The sequence below is a fragment of the Scyliorhinus canicula genome, chromosome 10 (genome assembly GCF_902713615.1).
Source record: "Scyliorhinus canicula chromosome 10, sScyCan1.1, whole genome shotgun sequence".
In the NCBI taxonomy this organism is placed as follows: Eukaryota; Metazoa; Chordata; class Chondrichthyes; order Carcharhiniformes; family Scyliorhinidae; genus Scyliorhinus; species Scyliorhinus canicula.
In genome coordinates, this window is record NC_052155.1 from 9,240,790 (window position 1) to 9,260,044 (window position 19,255).

The 19,255-nt window shown below is 44.6% G+C and overlaps 1 protein-coding gene across 1 annotated transcript in view; it reads right to left on the bottom strand.

Annotated features, from left to right (window-relative positions):
- Nucleotides 1-1,065: 1,065 nt before the first annotated feature.
- The window catches only part of LOC119972215 (desmocollin-3-like), a 59,148-nt gene continuing 40,958 nt past the window's right edge, over nt 1,066-19,255 (bottom strand). Inside the window, exons 11-16 of the mRNA XM_038808582.1 lie at nt 17,787-17,929; nt 13,762-13,995; nt 12,406-12,630; nt 10,250-10,380; nt 8,041-8,355; nt 1,066-3,724 (exon numbers count right to left, since the gene is read on the bottom strand). Of these exons, the coding sequence (XP_038664510.1) occupies nt 3,533-3,724; nt 8,041-8,355; nt 10,250-10,380; nt 12,406-12,630; nt 13,762-13,995; nt 17,787-17,929 (1,240 nt within the window). The 3' untranslated portion in view covers nt 1,066-3,532. The remainder of the gene's footprint in view (nt 3,725-8,040; nt 8,356-10,249; nt 10,381-12,405; nt 12,631-13,761; nt 13,996-17,786; nt 17,930-19,255) is intronic.

Here is a 19,255-nt window from a genome sequence, read left to right on the forward strand (position 1 = left end):
CTCAAGCCCACGTATCCACCCTATACCAGCAACCCAACAACCCCCATTAACCTTATTTTTTAGGACACTAAGGGCAATTTAGCCTGGCCAATCCACCTAACCCGCACATCTTTGGACTGTGGGAGGAAACCGGAGCACCCGGAGGAAACCCACGCACACACGGGGAGGACGTGCAGACTCCACACAGACAGTGACCCAGCCGGGAATCGAACCTGGGACCCTGGAGCTGTGAAGCATTTATGCTAACCACCATGCTACCGTGATTGCTGACCATGTGTGCTGGAATAAGCAGTGCTCAGGCCTGGAGCCCAGCGGGCTGGACCACCTCCTCCTAACATCGGCAGGCTGCCCAGGGTCAGTTATTTTTTAAAAAACACCAAGGGAGTCCTCCCACCAAGAGCGGCGGCAGAGAGCAGGTCACACGCCCACTGCGCTGACGTCACGTGTTCTGGGCGCAAGAGAGATTCCTCCATTTTGCAACTGCCATCAGTACTGTTTAGAACTCCTGGGCCTCTGGTGAACAACCCATGAAGTAGCTGACAACAGGAACAAAACAGCATAAATATGATTACTTGAGGTGTTGGTGATTAATTATTCCACTGCAAATCAGGATTCAAAGTTCATCTGTTACATGCAGGGAGGCACTGGCAAATAAAAGTTTAAAACCCTCAAAACTTCAAAGATATCTGAAGACTAAACATGGCGAGTTTGAGGACAAACCTCTATTTTTTTTTTTCCAATGCACGCATTGAGACCGTAAATCATCAGCGGACGTCATTATCAGAAATTTAGCATTGAATAACCAAAGCAAGTGACATCATGAGTACCAAGGCGGCTCATCTGTCACACTAAAGGCAAGTGAATATAGTGGGCGCAAGGGCCGGCTGTCGCAGGTCACGGAGGTTGGCCATCGTAGGACCCGAAGGACGGCCAGTTGGCAAAAAATGGGTCCCGGGGCAAAAAAAGTTTGAAAAACACTGACTTGACGTATTCAGAAAGGAATCAGTGTGTATAAAAATACATTGCATCAAATTCAACAAGCTCTTCCAAACACGGGGACATCGCTTTTTATGTACAATATCAATTTTATTTTACAAATACATTGACAGATATACAAAGGTCGGACATCTTTCATTACATCATCACCTCCATCAAGAGCAAACACAGCGTGGAGATGAGCCACTGTTAAAATTCAGAGCTAACTTTGGTTGCAAGACACTGAGCAATTTAGTACAACTTTGGTTCAATATTTGTGAAAGTCATGTCACTATAATGGGTAATACCACTTTTGCAAAATGCCTTAAACGATAGGTGTATGAAAAACAAAAATGAAAAGAAAATCGCTTATTGTCATGAGTAGGCTTCAATGAAGTTACTGTGAACAGCCCCTAGTCGCCACATTCCGGCGCCTGTCCGGGGAGGCTGGTGCGGTATTATACCGCATTTAAAATTACTTGTGGATATTTACACCAATGTAGTCATGGAAAGCCACATTCTCTTAGGTTAACAAGGGTACAACAGAAATAGAAATTCCACTAAATGAAATATTTCTATAAAACGAGTAAATTTTGACTCTGCTCCCACACTGCAGATATTATTTATAGCTACAGTGCAAAGACATTTGCAATTTAAATCAGCATACTTATGGGAGCACAGCAGGGGTGAAGACCCCAATTCTGCCTGCTCACCCTTGCTGGAGTGTGAGAGCTCATTTAAGTTGACTCAAAGCTCATAACCAATATTACATCTTGGAAGCTAAATCTCAGGGACAAGTTTATCTTCAAAAAGGAAGACAATATTCAGCACATTTCCTTTTTTTAAAAAATAATAAATTTACGAGTACCCAATTCATTATTCCCCCCGCAATTAAGAGTGAAATTTAGGGTGGCTAAATCACCTATCCTGCACACCTTTGGGTTGCGTGTGGTTTGGGGGGGGGGGGGGGACGCGAGACCCACGCAGACACGGGGAGAACGTGCAAACTCCATACGGACAGTGACCTGGGGCCGGGATCGAACCCGGCTCCTTGGCGCCGTGAGGCAGCAGTGCTAACCACTGTGCCACCTCCTCTTACGCACATTTTCAGCCCGTCCACCCTCCCCACTCAAACTGAAGTTCGCATATACCCCAAAAACACAAGAGGAAATACACACTGTTCACTGAATAAGTGAAAGTACTCATTTTATTTATTTGACACGCCTTCCCGGTTGGTGGCTGAACTTCAATTACAAGTATTTCTATAGCACCTTCAATGAAGCAAAACGTCCAAGGTGCTTCAGAGGAACGTAATCAAACAAATTTCAGCACCATTCCACCCGAGGAGGTATTAGGCCAGATGACCAAAGCTTAGTTAAAGAGGTAGGTTTTAAGAGGTGCCTTAAAAGGAAGGGAATTGAAACAAAGAGAGGCAAAACAGAAAGACGTTTTGGTTGGACCACCCCTGAGAATTTGAAGTTCAGCTACCAAAATTACAAAAATAAGAAGCAACAAGCATCTCCATACCGACATCAATAAGCAGTATTTACATTTTACAAACCACAGAGACAAGGGGCCACTTAGATCTCAGTCATGCGAAAATTACCACTGCAGCGTGAGGCAGCCCAGAGCCGCGACCTTCTTAAGAGCAATCAATGACGTGCTTGATGAACCCACATCCCAAGAGGTAAAGGCAGGTAGACTAGGAATATATGTTACACACAGGCCCTGCAGTAATAGGAAGCAGCACTGAATTCCCCCAAATTCCTCCCTCCACCCTCAACATAAAGTTTCAACTCGTCCCGACATGCTCCCGCAGGCTGACATTACTCAAGTACCTGTCCCAACTTTCAGGGCGAGTCTAGGCAGGGAGCATCAGGAGTTCAAACAATCGAGCCCAACCCCATACTTTACTGTCACTCAGCACACACACACACACACACTCTCAGTTATCAGCAGGAAATCCCCCGATGATCTGCTTTCTCCCACGGCAATGAATTTCAAGGCCAAGATCGGCTAACTTTGATGAGTTGTTCCTAACTGAACACGCACGCAAAAAATTAAACAATCAGAGGTCTGACACATTAAAATCATTTGGGGGATATTAAATCAGCAAAACAAGACATTCAACTCCCAAAGTTAAAGGAAACCGCAGGACCTATCATTTCGGGAATGTACGTGTTTTGACTAACCTACTCAAACTCAGGTTTAAAGCATTTACTGGCAAGGACAGACAGGCAATGCTAGTTGTGTTTCACCTTGCATTCATATCCTAACCCTCACCAAGAAACAAGCGGAACATTTTGAAAAGTTGAACATTCTTAATAAAAAGATCATTTACTTATATATTCACACCAAATGCAACCAGCTTCCTAACGCATCGTTCAATGATAAAATCAAGGCACGTTTATTGTCAAATCTATACCACTGAAGTAGTTCAATACAATGGAAGCATGGGAAAGAATAAAAGTCAGTAATTGCCTTGAACTTCCCAATGGGATTTTCCAAAATATCTTCGACAAGGCGAGTGGTTTTTTTTGAGGTTTGGTCACAGCGCTCATCTATTCATCGAAACCAAGGTGTCAAACCTGGGTTCAAAATTGTTCAAGTGCTCCAAACCCAGATTTTCTCTCACATCGCTGTAGCGGCCAACAGACCCATTAACCGACTCGGCTCCCTCAATTGGATATTCTTGTTGGTAGTCAATGGGGATGCCCAGCTCTTGCTGCTCCTCCTCTTCCTCATAGACCTTGAAGAAAATCGAGCATCAAGTTAAAAATCTTTCCAGTGCGAAACGGCGCACAACGTTCATTTCAACTTCCAACTAAAAGTACCTTTCTTTTTTTTTTGGCGTTCCAAAGGATATCGTTTTACCATATTGCAAATTGAGGGGACACCCGGCATAGATTACCAAATGAATCTAATTTCCCATAGCTAATTGATGGAAAAAGAAACAAACGTCCGGATAACTTTATCTTACACGGCGATTTGTTAAGGTCTGGAATGGTGGAAGCAGTTTCAACCTTAGATAAAAAGTGAAGGGGGGGGGGGGTGGGGGTAAATTTGCAGCACTATGGGGGCAGAGTACGGTCCCAATGCATTAATATATGTAGCTTCCAGTACACACAAGTGAGCCACACTGACGAGCTTAAATCTTTATAGACAGAAAGAACATGCACACACATTGTGCCTGTTGCACCATAAGAGTATAAGCCATTGGAGCAGAATTAGGCCACTCGGCCCATCGAGACTACTCCGCCATTCAATCATGGCTGATATTTTCAACATCCCCATTTTCCTGCCTTCACCTCATAACCCCAATCCCCTTTTTTATCAAGAACCCTATCTATCTGTCTCAAAGACACTCAGTGATTTGGCCTCCACAGCCTTCTGCGGCAAAGAGATCCACAGATTCACCACCCTCTGGCTGAAGAAATTCCCCCTCATCTCTGTTTTAAAGGATCGTCCCTTTAGTCGGAGATTGTCCCCTCTGGTTCTAGTTTTTCCTAAAGTAGAAACATCCACTCTATCCAGGCCTCGTAGTATCCTGTTAAGTTTCAATAAGATCCCCCCTCATCCTTCTAAACTCCAATGAGTTCCTCAACCGCTCCTTATATGACAAGCTCTTCATTCCAGGGATCATTCTCCTGAACCTGCTCTGGACCCTTTCCAAGGCCAGCACATCCTTCCTTAGATATGGGACCCAAAACTGCTCACAATGCCCCAAATGGGGTCTGACCAGAGCCTTATACAGCCTCAGAAGTACACCCCTGCTGCTGTATTCTAGCCCACTCGACATGAATGCTAACATTGCATTTGCTTTCCTAACTGCCGACTGAACCTGCACGTTAACCTGAAGAGAATCTTGAATAAGGACTCCCAAGTCCCTTTGTGCTTCTGATTTCCTAAGCATTTCCCCATTCAGCTAAACAAAACAAGTGACAGTCATTCACTGGTTCATTCCTCAGGGCAATGCCTTGCCCAGAGTCAAACTGCCTGGCTTATTTTATGTTTGTAAGAACGAGGGAAAGATACTTCCCTCCGGGAGAGATTGCACGAGGAAAGAAGTGTAAGGTATATTAAAACAAATTATATTTGGGCAGCACAAGAGGATAGCACTGTGGCTTCACAGCGCCAGGGTCCCAGGTTCGATTCCCCGCTGGGTCACTGTCTGTGCGGAGTCTGCACGTTCTCCCAGTGTCTGCGTGGGTTTCCTCCGGGTGCTCCAGTTTCCTCCCACAGTCCAAAGACGTGCAGGTTAGATGGATTGGCCATGCTAAATTGCCCTTAGTGTCCAAAAAGGTTAGGAGGGGGTTATTGGGCTATGGGGATAGGGTGGAAGTGAGGGCTTAAGTGGATCGGTGGGAAAAATGTGTCATTTGAAACATGGAAGTCTGGCAATATCTGGTCTGAGACAAACATGAGAGGATACAGGGAAAGATCCCATAAAGGGTTAATAGCAGCTGCAAAGAGCAGGATTATAAAATGAAAATTCTTTCTCTCAAGCAGGCTTAGCAAACACACAAGTTTCTTGTATTAAGCTAAAAGCAAAGGTTTCACACCTTCATTGAAATTAACTCTCAGTAAACAGCTGGAAAGGAAAGGATGGGGTTGAATTGCATTTGCTAACAATTCTAAGTGTGAAATTTTGCAAATATCAAGTAAATTAAAAGAAAATTGGAGACAACTTGTCTACGAGAAACATAATTTAAAGTCAAAATCGAAGGCAAAGTTATGAGCTGGGGACAATTAGAAAATTAAACTATAGAAATCACAGGAATTAAATGTAACACCTCTACTGAAACCAAAGCATTTTGAATATCACAAAGGAACTTTGAACATCACAAAGGACAATGTAATCAGATCTGAGGGCTGAGGCCATGCCCAAAATGAATACTTAGTTATATTAGAATGTTTAGATCAAAGATACTTTTTACAATCAAAGTGAAATAAGTTAATTTACAATAAGGTAATGAAAACTTAATAATTGTTAGAAAGAGAATATAAACCCAGGGAGCAGAAGCGGAAGGAGACCAGAACTCAGAGAGAGGAGAGAAGCAGATTCAGCTTTCACAGCTTGGCCATGGAAAAGATGAGACAAGCAGCCGAGTTTAAACAGCTATACAGCTAAGGAAGACTAGAATTTAAACAGGAGTCAGAGTCAGCTGAGAGATAGCTAGCAGAGCCAGCTCTCATAGCTCAGTACATGGATCGACAAGACACAGCAACGGAGCTAACCAGCGAATACATCTCAAGAAGACCAGACTTTAAAGAAGATTGATTGCCAAGGTGGGCCCGAAGGTCCCTTCAACCAACCAGCAGGATCCAGAAGCAAGATCTTTTTACCTTTCTGTAAAGAAAGTGAATTCAGCTTTTAAAAGAAAAAATATAATAATAAAATAACTTAATTTAACCTGAAACAGTGGTTATTCCTAAAGTCTACTTTACATACTTAGCAATGCAGGACCCAGGACATCGATGCTACTAAGTGGGAAGTAGATAAAATCTTTGGTGAAGGTATGGGTTATACTGGGCGATAACTTGAAAATATAGTTTGACCTGAATAGCACCCACTGAAGCCTGCATCGGAGTCAGGGAGTGAGAATCCCTGTTCACCATTTAGAATGTCGGCACTTTTTGGTATAGGGGAATTCTAAGAATAATGGTGAGTTTTCAAAAACACTATGTTCTATATTACTAACACAGCATTCGGATGTCTCTAACGTCACCCCAGAAAATAACTTTTACAATTGCTCTTTAAACAATACTACTCAATATAGTGAAGATTGCTATCTTTATTCCCACTGAAAAAAACATTACTCCACCCAGTAATGGTATCATCTCACCACATCAAAATTTAATGAACACCACAGGGAATCCCCTTAAAACAAATGTGCATATTCCCAAGCTTCTTACAATACTTCTATTACACTCCTGGCCCCCAAAATATACTTGCCTTTCAATTTAGGCTATTCTTTTAAAACACGACTGCAGCAGTTGAACACACTCTTATTCAAGCTTTTAACAATTACTGCATCAAATACCTATAATACATTAATAACACAATGTTTGGCAGTTAACTGTCAATCACCATCAACTGGTGCATTTTCCATGGCACCAACAGGACCAGATTCCCCCTGCCAACTAATCAGCACATTTTTCTCATAGTATGACACCTTTGTTTCCCCCTCTCTTTGGTATTCTTGTGATTGTCCTGATCATAGAATCTCTACAGTGAAGGAGGCCGCCATTCGGCCCATCGAGTCTACACCGAACCTCGGAAAGAACACCCTGCCTAGGCCTGCACACCATCCTCGTGACCCCGTAACCCCACCAAACCTTTTCAACACTAATGGGGCAATTTAGCATGGCCAATCCACCTAACCGACACAACTTCAGGCTGTGGGAGGAAACCGGAGCTCCCGGAGGAAACCCAAGCAGACACGGGGAGAAAGTACAAACTCCACACAGTCACCCGAGGCCGGAGTTGAACCCAGGTCCCGGGCACTGTGAGGCAGCAGTGCTAACCACCGTGAGGCAGCAGTGCTAACCACCGTGCCACCATGCCGTCGTATCTGAGTGCAAGGTGAAAAGCAGCAACAAAATGCATTTTACCAGCAATACTCAATCTAGGGGAGGCAATGGCATTATCACTGGACTAATAATTCACAGACCCCGGGCAATGCTCTGGGGACCCCAAGTTGGAATCGCACCACAGCAAGTGGCGAAATTTGAATTCAATGCAAACCTGCAAAAAGTCTAATAATGACCATGAAGCGATTGCCATAAAAAGCCATCTAGTTCACTTATGTCCATAAGGGAAGGAAATCTGCCACCCTTACCGGGTCTGGGTTACACACGACTCCAGATCCACAGCAATGTGGTTGACTCTTAAACTGCCCCTTCAAGGGGCAATTAGGGCTGGGCAATAAATTAAAAACTCACTTCAAACTTCCCCCACCAACCCACCTCCTGGCATGCCCCCCAAGAAAATGCACAAAAGAAAGGTTATTGGCTGTGACACACCCTTTACAGCTTAATTTATAGCAAGATTGCCATATTTACCTGTTCAACACGTGATCGCAGGACATCCATTAAGTTGTGACTGTTTCTGCGACTCAGTGTATTACTTTCAAAGGTGGTCAAATTTGCATTTGCCATGTCGGTCTGGGAGTACATTGTTTCCCTATAAACGCCTCTCTCGTTGATATTCACCAGATCATTGCCTGGCACCATTCCTCCACCACTTGTTCCTTTCATTCCTGTGTGGCTGAAAGTGGAAAGTGCTCCGTGCCCCATTCCCGCTTCTTGGTTGTCGTAATGTTGAGATATAACCATGTTATCTTTCAGAGTCAGAGGAATCCCCAGGGCATCAAGATTCTGAAAAATGGGAGCACAGTAATTAAGGAATTGCCCTATTAAAAATCCGTGAATCTTCTTAGCTGGAAAACAATGTTGGTCAAGTGAGCACTGTGAGAGGTGTTAGGGGACAGGAACTTTCAAGAAATTAAAACATGGGCAGGAGTAATTTTCTACTTTTCTTCAACCCCCGATGACGTCGCAAGGATTCCAAACAATAATCCCGCTTCGCCCTCCACAGATGTGACCCGGCCGGCTGAGGTTTTCGAGAACTTTCTGTTTTCAAATTACACAATTTAAGATAGCTGGCAAAAGAACCGGAGGGGGATAATGCTTTACGCAGCGAGTTATGATGATCTGGAATGCACTGACTGTAAGGGGGATGGAAGCAGATTGAATAGTAATTTCAAATGGAAATTGGATGAATTCTTGAAAGCGATAGGACTATGGTTGGGGGGGGGGGGGGGGGGGGGGGGGGGAAGAGTAGGGGTGAGGCACTAATTGAATACCTCTTCAGCACAAGAGACCGAATGGCTTCCTGCTACACTCTACCACTTGAGTGAAGGAAAAGGGGAATTGAAATGGAGGCAGAGAAATATTCAAGTGGATTGGGACGTGTGGGATTTTTTAAGCTTTTGCCGTTGCCGACTACAAGGAAGCAATAAACCCCAAGAATAAGCTCCAAATGGAAACTGAAGATGGCAGGGCACAGGCTTTTAACACAAAATGGGTTGACGGAAAGGGACAGGTCGGAGGTTAAACATCGACAGCAAAAGACTGGGCACATCGTCTTGGGGCTGGTTTAGCACACTGGGCTAAATTGCTGGCTTTTAAAGCAGACCAAGGCAGGCCAGCAGCACAATTCAATTCCTGTACCAGCCTCCACAAACAGGCGCCAATGTGGCGGCTAGTAACTTCATTTGAAGCCTACTTGTAACAATAAGCAATTTTCATTTCATTTTCGTGCAATGTGGCATCTTCCACCTAATGACACACGAACAGACTCAAAAACAGCTTCTTCCCCACTGTTACCAGACTCCTAAATGACCTCTTATGGACTGACCATATTAACACTACACCCTGTATGCTTCACCCGATGCCGGTGTTTACGTAGTGACATTGGGTACCTTGTGTTGCTTATTATGCATTTTATTTTATTTTATTCCCTTTTCTTCCCATGTACTTAATGATTTGTTGAACTGCTCGCAGAAAAATACTTTTCACTGTACCTCGGTAGACGTGACAATAGACAAACCAATCTAGTGCTGGGAGGTTCCGCTATGGAACCTGGATCACCAGCATTCAAATAATTGATAAAAGTTAAAAGCGCAAGTAAATTGTCGGCATTTGGGTCACATGTCCCCTTATATTTTTAATTCTCATTTTGACTCTGGTACAGTCAAGGTCCAAGAATTCCAAAAAAAGAACTTGCATTTACAAAATTCCTCTAGAAGTCCCAAAGTGTTTTAAGCCAACAGAGGTAGTTTGACGCCTGGTCACGGCTACAATGTAGGACACGAGATGTGCATCGGCAAATGTGTAGGCAGGAAGCTTCCACAACCAGCAACACGATAAATGGCCACATACCATAGTTTTTATAAAAATGATATGATTGCCCTTTTGAAGGGCAATAAATGCTGGCCTGTGCAGCCACGCCCACATCCCGTGAAAATGAATTAAAAGGTAAATGTTGGATCAGACACCGGGACAAACGCCCCTGCCCCTCTTCAAAACGATGCCATGGGATCTTTGGTTCTCACCACAACCCGGCACGTCGTGACCTCCTTCCAAAAGACACTGAAGAGCAAGCGCGAGCCTGGATATTGAATTCGTAACCTTCTGACAAAGAGGCGGTGTTTCCAGCTACTGAACGACCACTACAGCTCACGCGAGATGTGGATCGGGGGTAACCCACCTTATCTTGCTGACCACCACCCTCTTCATTGGAGACAATGAGGCTTTGGTGATAAGGAGTTTCGGGATACAACGATGGTTTCTTCTTTTGGTCACCTCCGCAATACAATGCAACAGCTGCCAGGAGTAAGCCTGTGAAGGATAAGAAGATTGTTGGACACTTTAAAATTAAGGTAATGCTCAGGGGACCCGGAGTTCAAATCCCTCCGCGCCAGATGGTGAAATCTGAATTCAACGAAAAAGAAAGAAACCGGGAGTCCAGTGTACCAAAAACCCACCTTTCACTAAATATCCTTTAGGGAAGAACCTGGGGCAGGATTCTCCAATAATGGGGCTATGTCCCCATGCCAGCTTCAAAAAGTGGGCGTTTCAATCTGGACTTTCCTTAAGGAAGCCCCGGAGTGCTTCTCGCACCACTGGCTGTGGATACGTGGCCCTGCGCATGCGCCCGGTGCGATATGGTGGACTCGCACCGCAGACCCTGATGGAAGAAGTAGGTTCCCCCCCCCCCGCCCCCCCGAGATCGCATGCGCCCGCAGATCGGTGCCGCCCGATCGCTTGCCTGGCCACCCATGAGCCCCCCCACCTGTTGAAGAGTCCACAGCCGCCACTGGCCATTCCCGACGTGCAAAACTTGGTTAGAACCACGCCGTCGGGAACTCGGCCAGTTTTCAATCGGAGAATTGCCGCGGGGGCCTCTGTCAATGGCCCCCTCCCGCAGGGGCTGGAGAATCGCAGGAGTGGCATCGTGCCGGATTTCAGTGTCAAGGCCCATTCTCCGCCCCTGCGCTGAACACGATTTTGGCGCGGCGAATCCCGGCTCTGGTCTGGCCTACACTCGACTCCAGAACCTGAAGCAACTTTCAACTGCGCTCCGAAATGGCTGAGCTAGTCACTTAGCTCACGGGCAATTAGGGGTGGGCGATAAACGCTGATCCAGCTAACGACATCCACATGTCATGAATGAAATTATACAATTTTTTTTTTTTAAATCACAAAATGGGTTTTCACAACAATCAATCAATAGTTTTGCAGCACCGTTGCTGGACTATCTTGCATTCCAGATTTTAGCAATTAAATGCATGGATTTCAAATCTCATCAGCTGCCATGGTGGGATTTGAACCCACATTCCAGGGTTGTAGCCTGGGCATTACTACGCTAATGTTTCCCCATTGTTGACTGAACCAATAAAAAGAATAACAGCTACTAGGGGCTTTTCACAGTAACTTCACTGAAGCCTACTTGTGACAATAAGCGATTATTCATTATTCATTCATTGCGTGTACACAGCCTCAAGTAGTTGTATTGCCACTGAACAAAACCAGGATTTTTCTTTGCCCCCTTCCCCTCATCTCCAAGCTTTTACCACAGAAATTTTTAATTAATAAATAATAATCTTTATCATAGTCACAAGTAGACTTACATTTGACGTTTCCGTGAAAATCCCCGAGTCGCCACATTCCGGCGCCTGTTCGGGTACACTGAGGGAGAATTCAGAATGTCCAATTCACCTAACAGCACGTCTTTCGGGACTTGTGGGAGGAAACCGGAGCACCTGGGGGAAACCCACGCAGACACGGGGAGAACGTGCAGACTCCTCGCAGACAGTGACTCAGGCAGCGCCGGCCCTAGGGTTGCTGGCGCCCCGGGCAAGCTGAACTTCGGCGCCCTTCGGGGGGGGGGGGGGGGGGGGGGGGGGGGGGTGGCGGCCGGGGGGGAGGCGGGGGGGGGGGCCGGGGGGGGCCGGGGGGGGGGGTGAGGGGGGGGCGTGGAGTGACCACCGGCGAGCCTGGATCCATTCGCCATGTTTGTGCGGGGCGGCCTGAGGGAGGGTGGCCACCACGCATGCGCTGGTTGGCACCGGCCCAACTGCGCATGCGCAGGACCCGCACTCCTTGATGGCGCCCCCTAGCACATGGTGCCCCGGGCGACTGCCCGAGTTGCCGGTACCTTGAGCCGGCCCTGGACCCAGGCCGGGAATCGAACCCCGGTCCCTGGCGCTGTGAAACAACAGTGCTATTAGCTGGATTGGCAATGCAAATAAGTGTCCAAAAACGTGGAGGTTAGGTGGGGCTACAGCGATTGCGGGGGGGGGGGGGAGCTGCAGATTCTTCCTGCCTGTCTCAAATGATACAGCCAACTTTTAAAAAACTTACAAAGCAGTAACAACGCAGCCAATAACATGACTAGGATTCCCATTCCACCAAGGACAGCACTTCGTGATGCAAGTTTCCCGGCACAATTTTCATTGTTGGGGCAGTTGCAGATCATAATCTTCAAGATATCTTCTTTCCCCTGGTGCTGCTGGTCCTGAATCACGATAGGAACTTCATAATAACCAACAGGAAGTGTATTTACCGGTCTTACAAAGGCATAGGTTCCTGGAAGACAGGAGAATGCAATGAGCTGGCAATAGTACATCAAATACCATTTTTTCCAAGCTACAAGGGTTAAACAAGTTTTTTCAAAACTGATTATTTTAAATATGTCAAACTCCTGATGTATTATATACTACGCTAGGAAACTAAAATCAAGCAGATTATGAAGTTATAAAGTAAAGTCGTCACAGCCCCAGATGACCAGAGGCTGCTTTCCTCTTTTGAGAGCCGACTGGTGGTGATTTAACCAGAGGATCACCACACCTCAGCCGAGGGGCAAGGTTGTGAAGGCGGGACCATCATGAATAACCTCAGCCGGTATCGGGATTGAATCCCCGCTGTTGACCTTGCTCTGCATCACAAATCAGCCGTCCAGCCAACTGAGCTAAACCGGCCATCATTGATAATGATGAACCCCTATAACTAACACTTAACACAAGCAGCAAAAGTTCTTCCAACTGCCAACAGTTTGCTTCACACAATGCTTTTATCTTCTACCGTGCAAACCTAGGGTCAATTCGTTCATCATCTACCATATCCAAAAGCAATGAATTTTCAAAAAAACAAAGTAAAGGCAAGTTCTAAATAATGTAAAGATGACCACATCCTTCCTTCTCAAATACTCTGCGCATTACATGCATGCACACCATCAACTCTATCCAATCAGTAACTGTTGCATTCTGGACTGTGACCCCCACCTCACTAAATATATCAAAATAACGCAAGATTTACAGACTAAAGTAATAGCAAAATACTGCAGATAAAACCAAAGCAAAATACTAAAGTCATCTAGACTCGAAACGCCAACTCTTTCAATATTGGAAGCAAAATACTGCAGAAGCTGGGAAATGTGAAATAAAAACAGAAAACTGCTGGATAATCTCAGCAGGTCTGGCAACATCTGTGAAGGGAGAAACAGAGTTAAAGTTTTGGATCTAAATGACCCTTCCAAGAGCTCTTTCTTTCTCCACAGCTGCCGCCAGACCTGCTGAGCTTATTACAAGATTTTCCTTCGATAGTAATTATGCAAAGTGGCATTTGGTGACGATACTGCTTACAGACACTGAAATATCAGACTCAGCAGATCTAAACAACCAAAGCAATGAAGATTTTTTGTTTTAAAAAAAACTATACCCATTTTCTCGGAGATTAACCAATTTCTTTGAATCTCTGGTGGGCTATCTGATAGCACAAAGGTAAATGGAGCCGAATTCGGCGTCGCATCAAGATCCTCAGCTGATACATTCACAAATTGCCGGTTTCCATTCTCGCAAATATACAAATGATTATTGGTAATTATTGGAACATTGTCATTGACATCATTCAGGTTTATGACCACAGTTCCGGTTCCAGTTCTTGGAGGAACTCCTATGGAACAAAAAAAAAGACCAAATGATAAGTGAAATACAGAACGTTAAAAAATCTCAAATGTTTCAATTTGCATGAAATGAGACAAGATCATTTTCAGACCAGTGTATTTGGGCAGTGTATCTATTAAGAGCTACAGTGCAGGGATCCATCCAACCCACATTCCATGGTTCTGCGCCTTGCTGGACATTCCAGGAATTTTACACAATGGACTCAAGGCAGGGGCACGGACGGAGCTCTTTAATTTTGCCGACATTTAGGGAGAGATTGTTGTCGTTACACCACTCCACTAGGTTCTTCAGCTCCCTCCTGCATTCTGACTCATCGTTGTTCGAGATCCGACCCACTGTGGTTGTCAGCAAACCTTAGATGGAATTGGAGCCAAATTTTTCCACGCCGTTGTGTGTGTACAGGGAGTATAGTCGGGGGGCTGAGTACGGAGCCTTGCGAGTCCCTGGTATTGAGGACTATCGTGAAGGAGGAGGTGTTGTTGTTTATTCTTCCTGATTGTGGTCTATGGGTCAGGAGGTCGAGGATCCAGTTGCAGAGTGAGGCACTACACATTCCCAAAAATGGATATTTTCTTCAGCTCAATGGATTTCAATTCAACAGAAAATTGATGTCTCCTGTGGAAGCTGAAGAAATTCCACCAAAGCAATGCAGTTGAACATTGAACATAACAGCGCAGTACAGGCCCTTCGGCCCTTAATGTTGCGCCGACCTGTGAAACCACTCTAAAGCCCATCTACACTATTCTCTTATCATCCATATGTCTATCCAATGACTATTTGAATGCCATAGAACATTGACTCTTAACTGCCCCCTGAAGTGGCCGAGCAAGACACTCTATTCAAGGACAATTAGGGATGAGCAACACATGCTGGCCTTGCCAACGTCACCATGACATCCCATAATATTTACTCTTCTCAAGTTGGCAGTTCACAACATTCTCTCGCTCTGATTATACACCAGTGCTTTCGTTATTCTCCATCACCCAGCATTATTTTGTTCACGCCAAACATGCCTTCGCCTTTGCCCAATCTTACTTAAACAGTCACTCTTCTTCTCTTCCTCATTCGGACTGTACTCTTTTCTCTCCCCTCGAGAATCAGAGTTTTACAGCACAGAAAGAGGCCATTCCGCCCATCGTGTCTGTGCCAGCCATCAAGCATCTATCTATTCTAATCTCATTTTCCAGCACTTGATCCATAGCCTTGTATGCCCTGGCGTTTTAAAGTGCTCATTTTAAATGTTGACGGTTCCTGCCTCTACCACCCTTTCAGGCAGTGAGTTCAAGATCCGCACCACAGTCTATGCCCCCGGTTATTGATCCTTCTGCCAATGGGGAAAGATTCTTTCCCATCTACCCTATGCCCCTCATAATTTTTTACACCTCATTCAGGTCCTCCCTCAGCCTTCTCTGTTCCAAGGAAAGCAATCGCAGCCTATCCAGTCCCTCTTGATAGCTGAAATGTTCCAGCCCAGGCAACATTCTGGTGAATCTCTTCTGCACCCTTTCTAGTGCAATCATCTTTCCTATAGGGTGGCGACCAGGACGCACACAGTACTCTAGCTGTGGCCCAACAAGCTTTTTATACAGCTCTATCATAACCTTCTGCTCTAATATTCTATGCCTCAGCTAATAAAGGCAAGTATCCCATATGCCATCTTAACCACCTTATCTACCTGTCCTGCTGCCTTGAGGGATCTTTGGTCATGCACACCAATGTCCTCCTGTCCTTCCCACCATCCTGCCATTCATGGTGTATTCCATTGCCTTGTTAGTCCATCCTGTACACCTGGAATACTGTGTATAATATTAGTCTGCTTATTTGAGGAAGGATGCAAATGCATTCGCAGTTCAGAGAGAGCTTCCTCAACCAATGCCTGGAATAGGCAAGTTGGACAGGATAGGCTTATATCTGCTGGAGTTTAGAAGAGCAAGAAGCAACTTGATTGAAGCATATCAGATAACCGGTTCCTATAGACCAGTGAGCCTTACTTCTGTTGTGGGCAAAGTCTTGGAAAGGTTTATAAGAGATAGGATGTATAATCATCTGGAAAGGAATAACTTGATTAGGGATAGTCAACACGGTTTTGTGAAGGGTAGTTCGTGCCTCACAAACATTATTGAGTTCTTTGAGAAGGTGATCAAACAGGTGGATAAGGGTAAAGCAGTTGATGTAGTGTATATGGATTTCAGTAAAGCGTTTGATAAGGTTCCCCACGGTAGGCTATTGCAGAAAATACGGAGGCATGGGATTCAGGGTGATTTAGCAGTTTGGATCAGAAATTGGCTAGCTGGAAGAAGACAAAGGGTGGTGGTTGATGGGGAATGTTCAGACCCGTGTCCAGTTACTAGTGGTGTACCACAAGGATCTGTTTTGGGGCCGCTGCTATTTGTCATTTTTATAAATGACCTGGAGGAGGGCGTAGAAGGATGGGTGAGTAAATTTGCAGATGACACTAAAGTCGGTGGAGTTGTGGACGGTGCAGAAGGATGTTACAAGTTACAGAAGGACATAGATAAGCTGCAGAGCTGGGCTGACAGGTGGCAAATGGAGTTTAATGCAGAAAAGTGTGAGGTGATTCATTTTGGAAGGAATAACAGGAAAACAGAGTACTGTTTGGTATGGTAAGATTCTTGGTAGTGTGGACGAGCAGAGAGATCTCAGTGTCCATGTCCATAGATCCCTGAAGGTTGCCACCCAGGTTGAGAGGGTTGTTAAGAAGGCGTACGGTGTGTTAGCTTTTATTGGTAGAGGAATTGAGATTCGGAGCCATGAGGTCATGTTGCAGTTGTACAAAACTCTGGTGCGGCCGCATTTGGAGTATTGCGTGCAGTTCTGGTCGCCGCATTATAGGAAGGATGTGGAAGCATTGGAAAGGGTACAGAGGAGATTTACAAGGATGTTGCCTGGTATGGAGGGAAGATCTTACGAGGAAAGGCTGAAGGACTTGAGGCTGTTTTCGTTAGAGAGAAGAAAGTTAAGGGGTGACTTATTTGAGGCATACAAGTTGATCAGAGGATTAGATAGGGTGGACATTGAGAGCCTTTTTCCTCGGATGGTGATGTCCAGCACGAGGGGACATAGCTTTAAATTGAGGGGAGATAGATATAGGACAGATGTCAGAGGTAGATTCTTTACTCAGAGAGTAGTAAGGACGTGGAATGCCCTGCCTGCAACAGTAGTGGACTCGCCAACACTAAGGGCATTCAAATGGACATTGGATAGACATATGGACGATAAGGGAATAGTGTAGATGGGCTTTAGAGGGGTTTCACAGGTCAGCGCAACATCGAGGGCCGAAGGGCCTGTACCGTGCTGTAATGTTCTATGTTCTATCTCGAGGGGCTTTGGCAGGTTGCATGTGGCGAGAATGCTTCCTCTTGTGGGAGGATCGAGAATCGCCAGTCTTTGGATCTCTCTTCCTCAATAGACAGCGGAAGCAGAAACTTTGACTGATTTTTGAAGGTAGCGGTAGATAGATTCTTGGTAAGCAAGGGAGGGGGGGGGTCAGAGGTTACAATCTGATCAACCATAATCTTATGGAATGGCATGAGCATGCTCACAGGGTTTAACAACCTACTACTGCTCCTAGTTTGTATGTTCATAAAGTGGGCTGCGTGCACAGCTAAAGGAGCAAACCTACCCTTTTGGCCAAAGAGGTGCCACTTCGCACAATCGGCTTCTTGATTGCCATTGCTGAGAAGATCTACGAAGCCAGCATATTTTTCCCCAAACAGTACAAATTACAGCATAAATAATACACATTAAATTTGTACTCACCATCTTGTATGGCCAGCACTGTGACATTGTACTTATTATTTTTTACAAATTCTGATTCTCTGTCCAGCGCAGCAGTAGTCTTGATCGCACCAGTTTTTGCATCGATGGTGACCCAATCTGCCGGATCAGTTAGCTCCCTGTATCTAGATAGTCAAACAAGAAATAAAACATTTCCGAAGTTGGCTCCTTTCCATTTATAAACCCTGCCACGAAGAATGTTCAATTAAAAGCTTCCTGCTCCACTTAAATGGACATTTATTAAATAAGCACATACTTATGAAACTTCATCTGCCTGGGCGCCAAGCTCTGGAGTTCTCTCCCTTAAACTCTCTCCTGCCTCCTGTATGACACTCATAAAAACTTTGGCTAAGCTATCCGTCATCTAGCTTAACATCTCAATGTGGCGCAGAGGCTCCTGTGAAGCATCTCACAAACTATATATCTACATAAATATATCTATATCTATATAAATATATAGATATATAGATGTATTTATATAGATATATAGATGCAAATACATCTATACAAATACATCTATACAAATATATATATACACACACAATATCCATATAATATATATATATACACACAATATCTATATAAATATATACCTATGTGTATCTACATCAATGTGTATCTACATCAATGTGTATCTACATCAATGTGTATCTACATCAATGTGTATCTACATCAATGTGTATCTACATCAATGTGTATCTACATCAATGTGTATCTACATCAATGTGTATCTACATCAATGTGTATCTACATCAATGTGTATCTACATCAATGTGTATCTACATCTATGTGTATCTACATCTATGTGTATCTACATCTATGTGTATCTACATCTATGTGTATCTACATCTATGTGTATCTACATCTATGTGTATCTACATCTATGTGTATCTACATCTATGTGTATCTATATCAATGTGTATCTATAAAAAATATGTTATATATGAGTTTTTGTTGAATAACTGTTAATTAGCTTGCAGAAGATGAGCCTGTACAATACGGCATAATTGTGAATAGTCAACTAAATGTAAGTGTCATAAATTCTATATGGTAAAGCTTCTCCTCAACTCAGTACCCAATTATTTATTTCCAATTAAGGGGCGATTTAGTGTGGCCAAACCATCTACCCTGCACGTCTTTGGGTTGTGGGGGTGAGACCCACGCAGACACGGGGAGAATGTGCAAATTCCACACGGACAGTGACCCGGGGCTGGGATTGAACCCAGGACCTCAGCACCGTAGGCAGCAGTGCTAACCACTGCGACACCGTGCCAGCCTTTCTCCTGAACTCCTCATTGGATCTGTTAGTAAGTATCTTGTATTTATAAGCCCCAAGCTTTGAAGTCTCCCTCACAACTGCAAATACCTCCCTAACGTCGAACACTTCATTTTTTGTGTACCTCTTCAATCTCTGCAAGGTCACGGTGATTAAATCTATAATCTGCTTTATT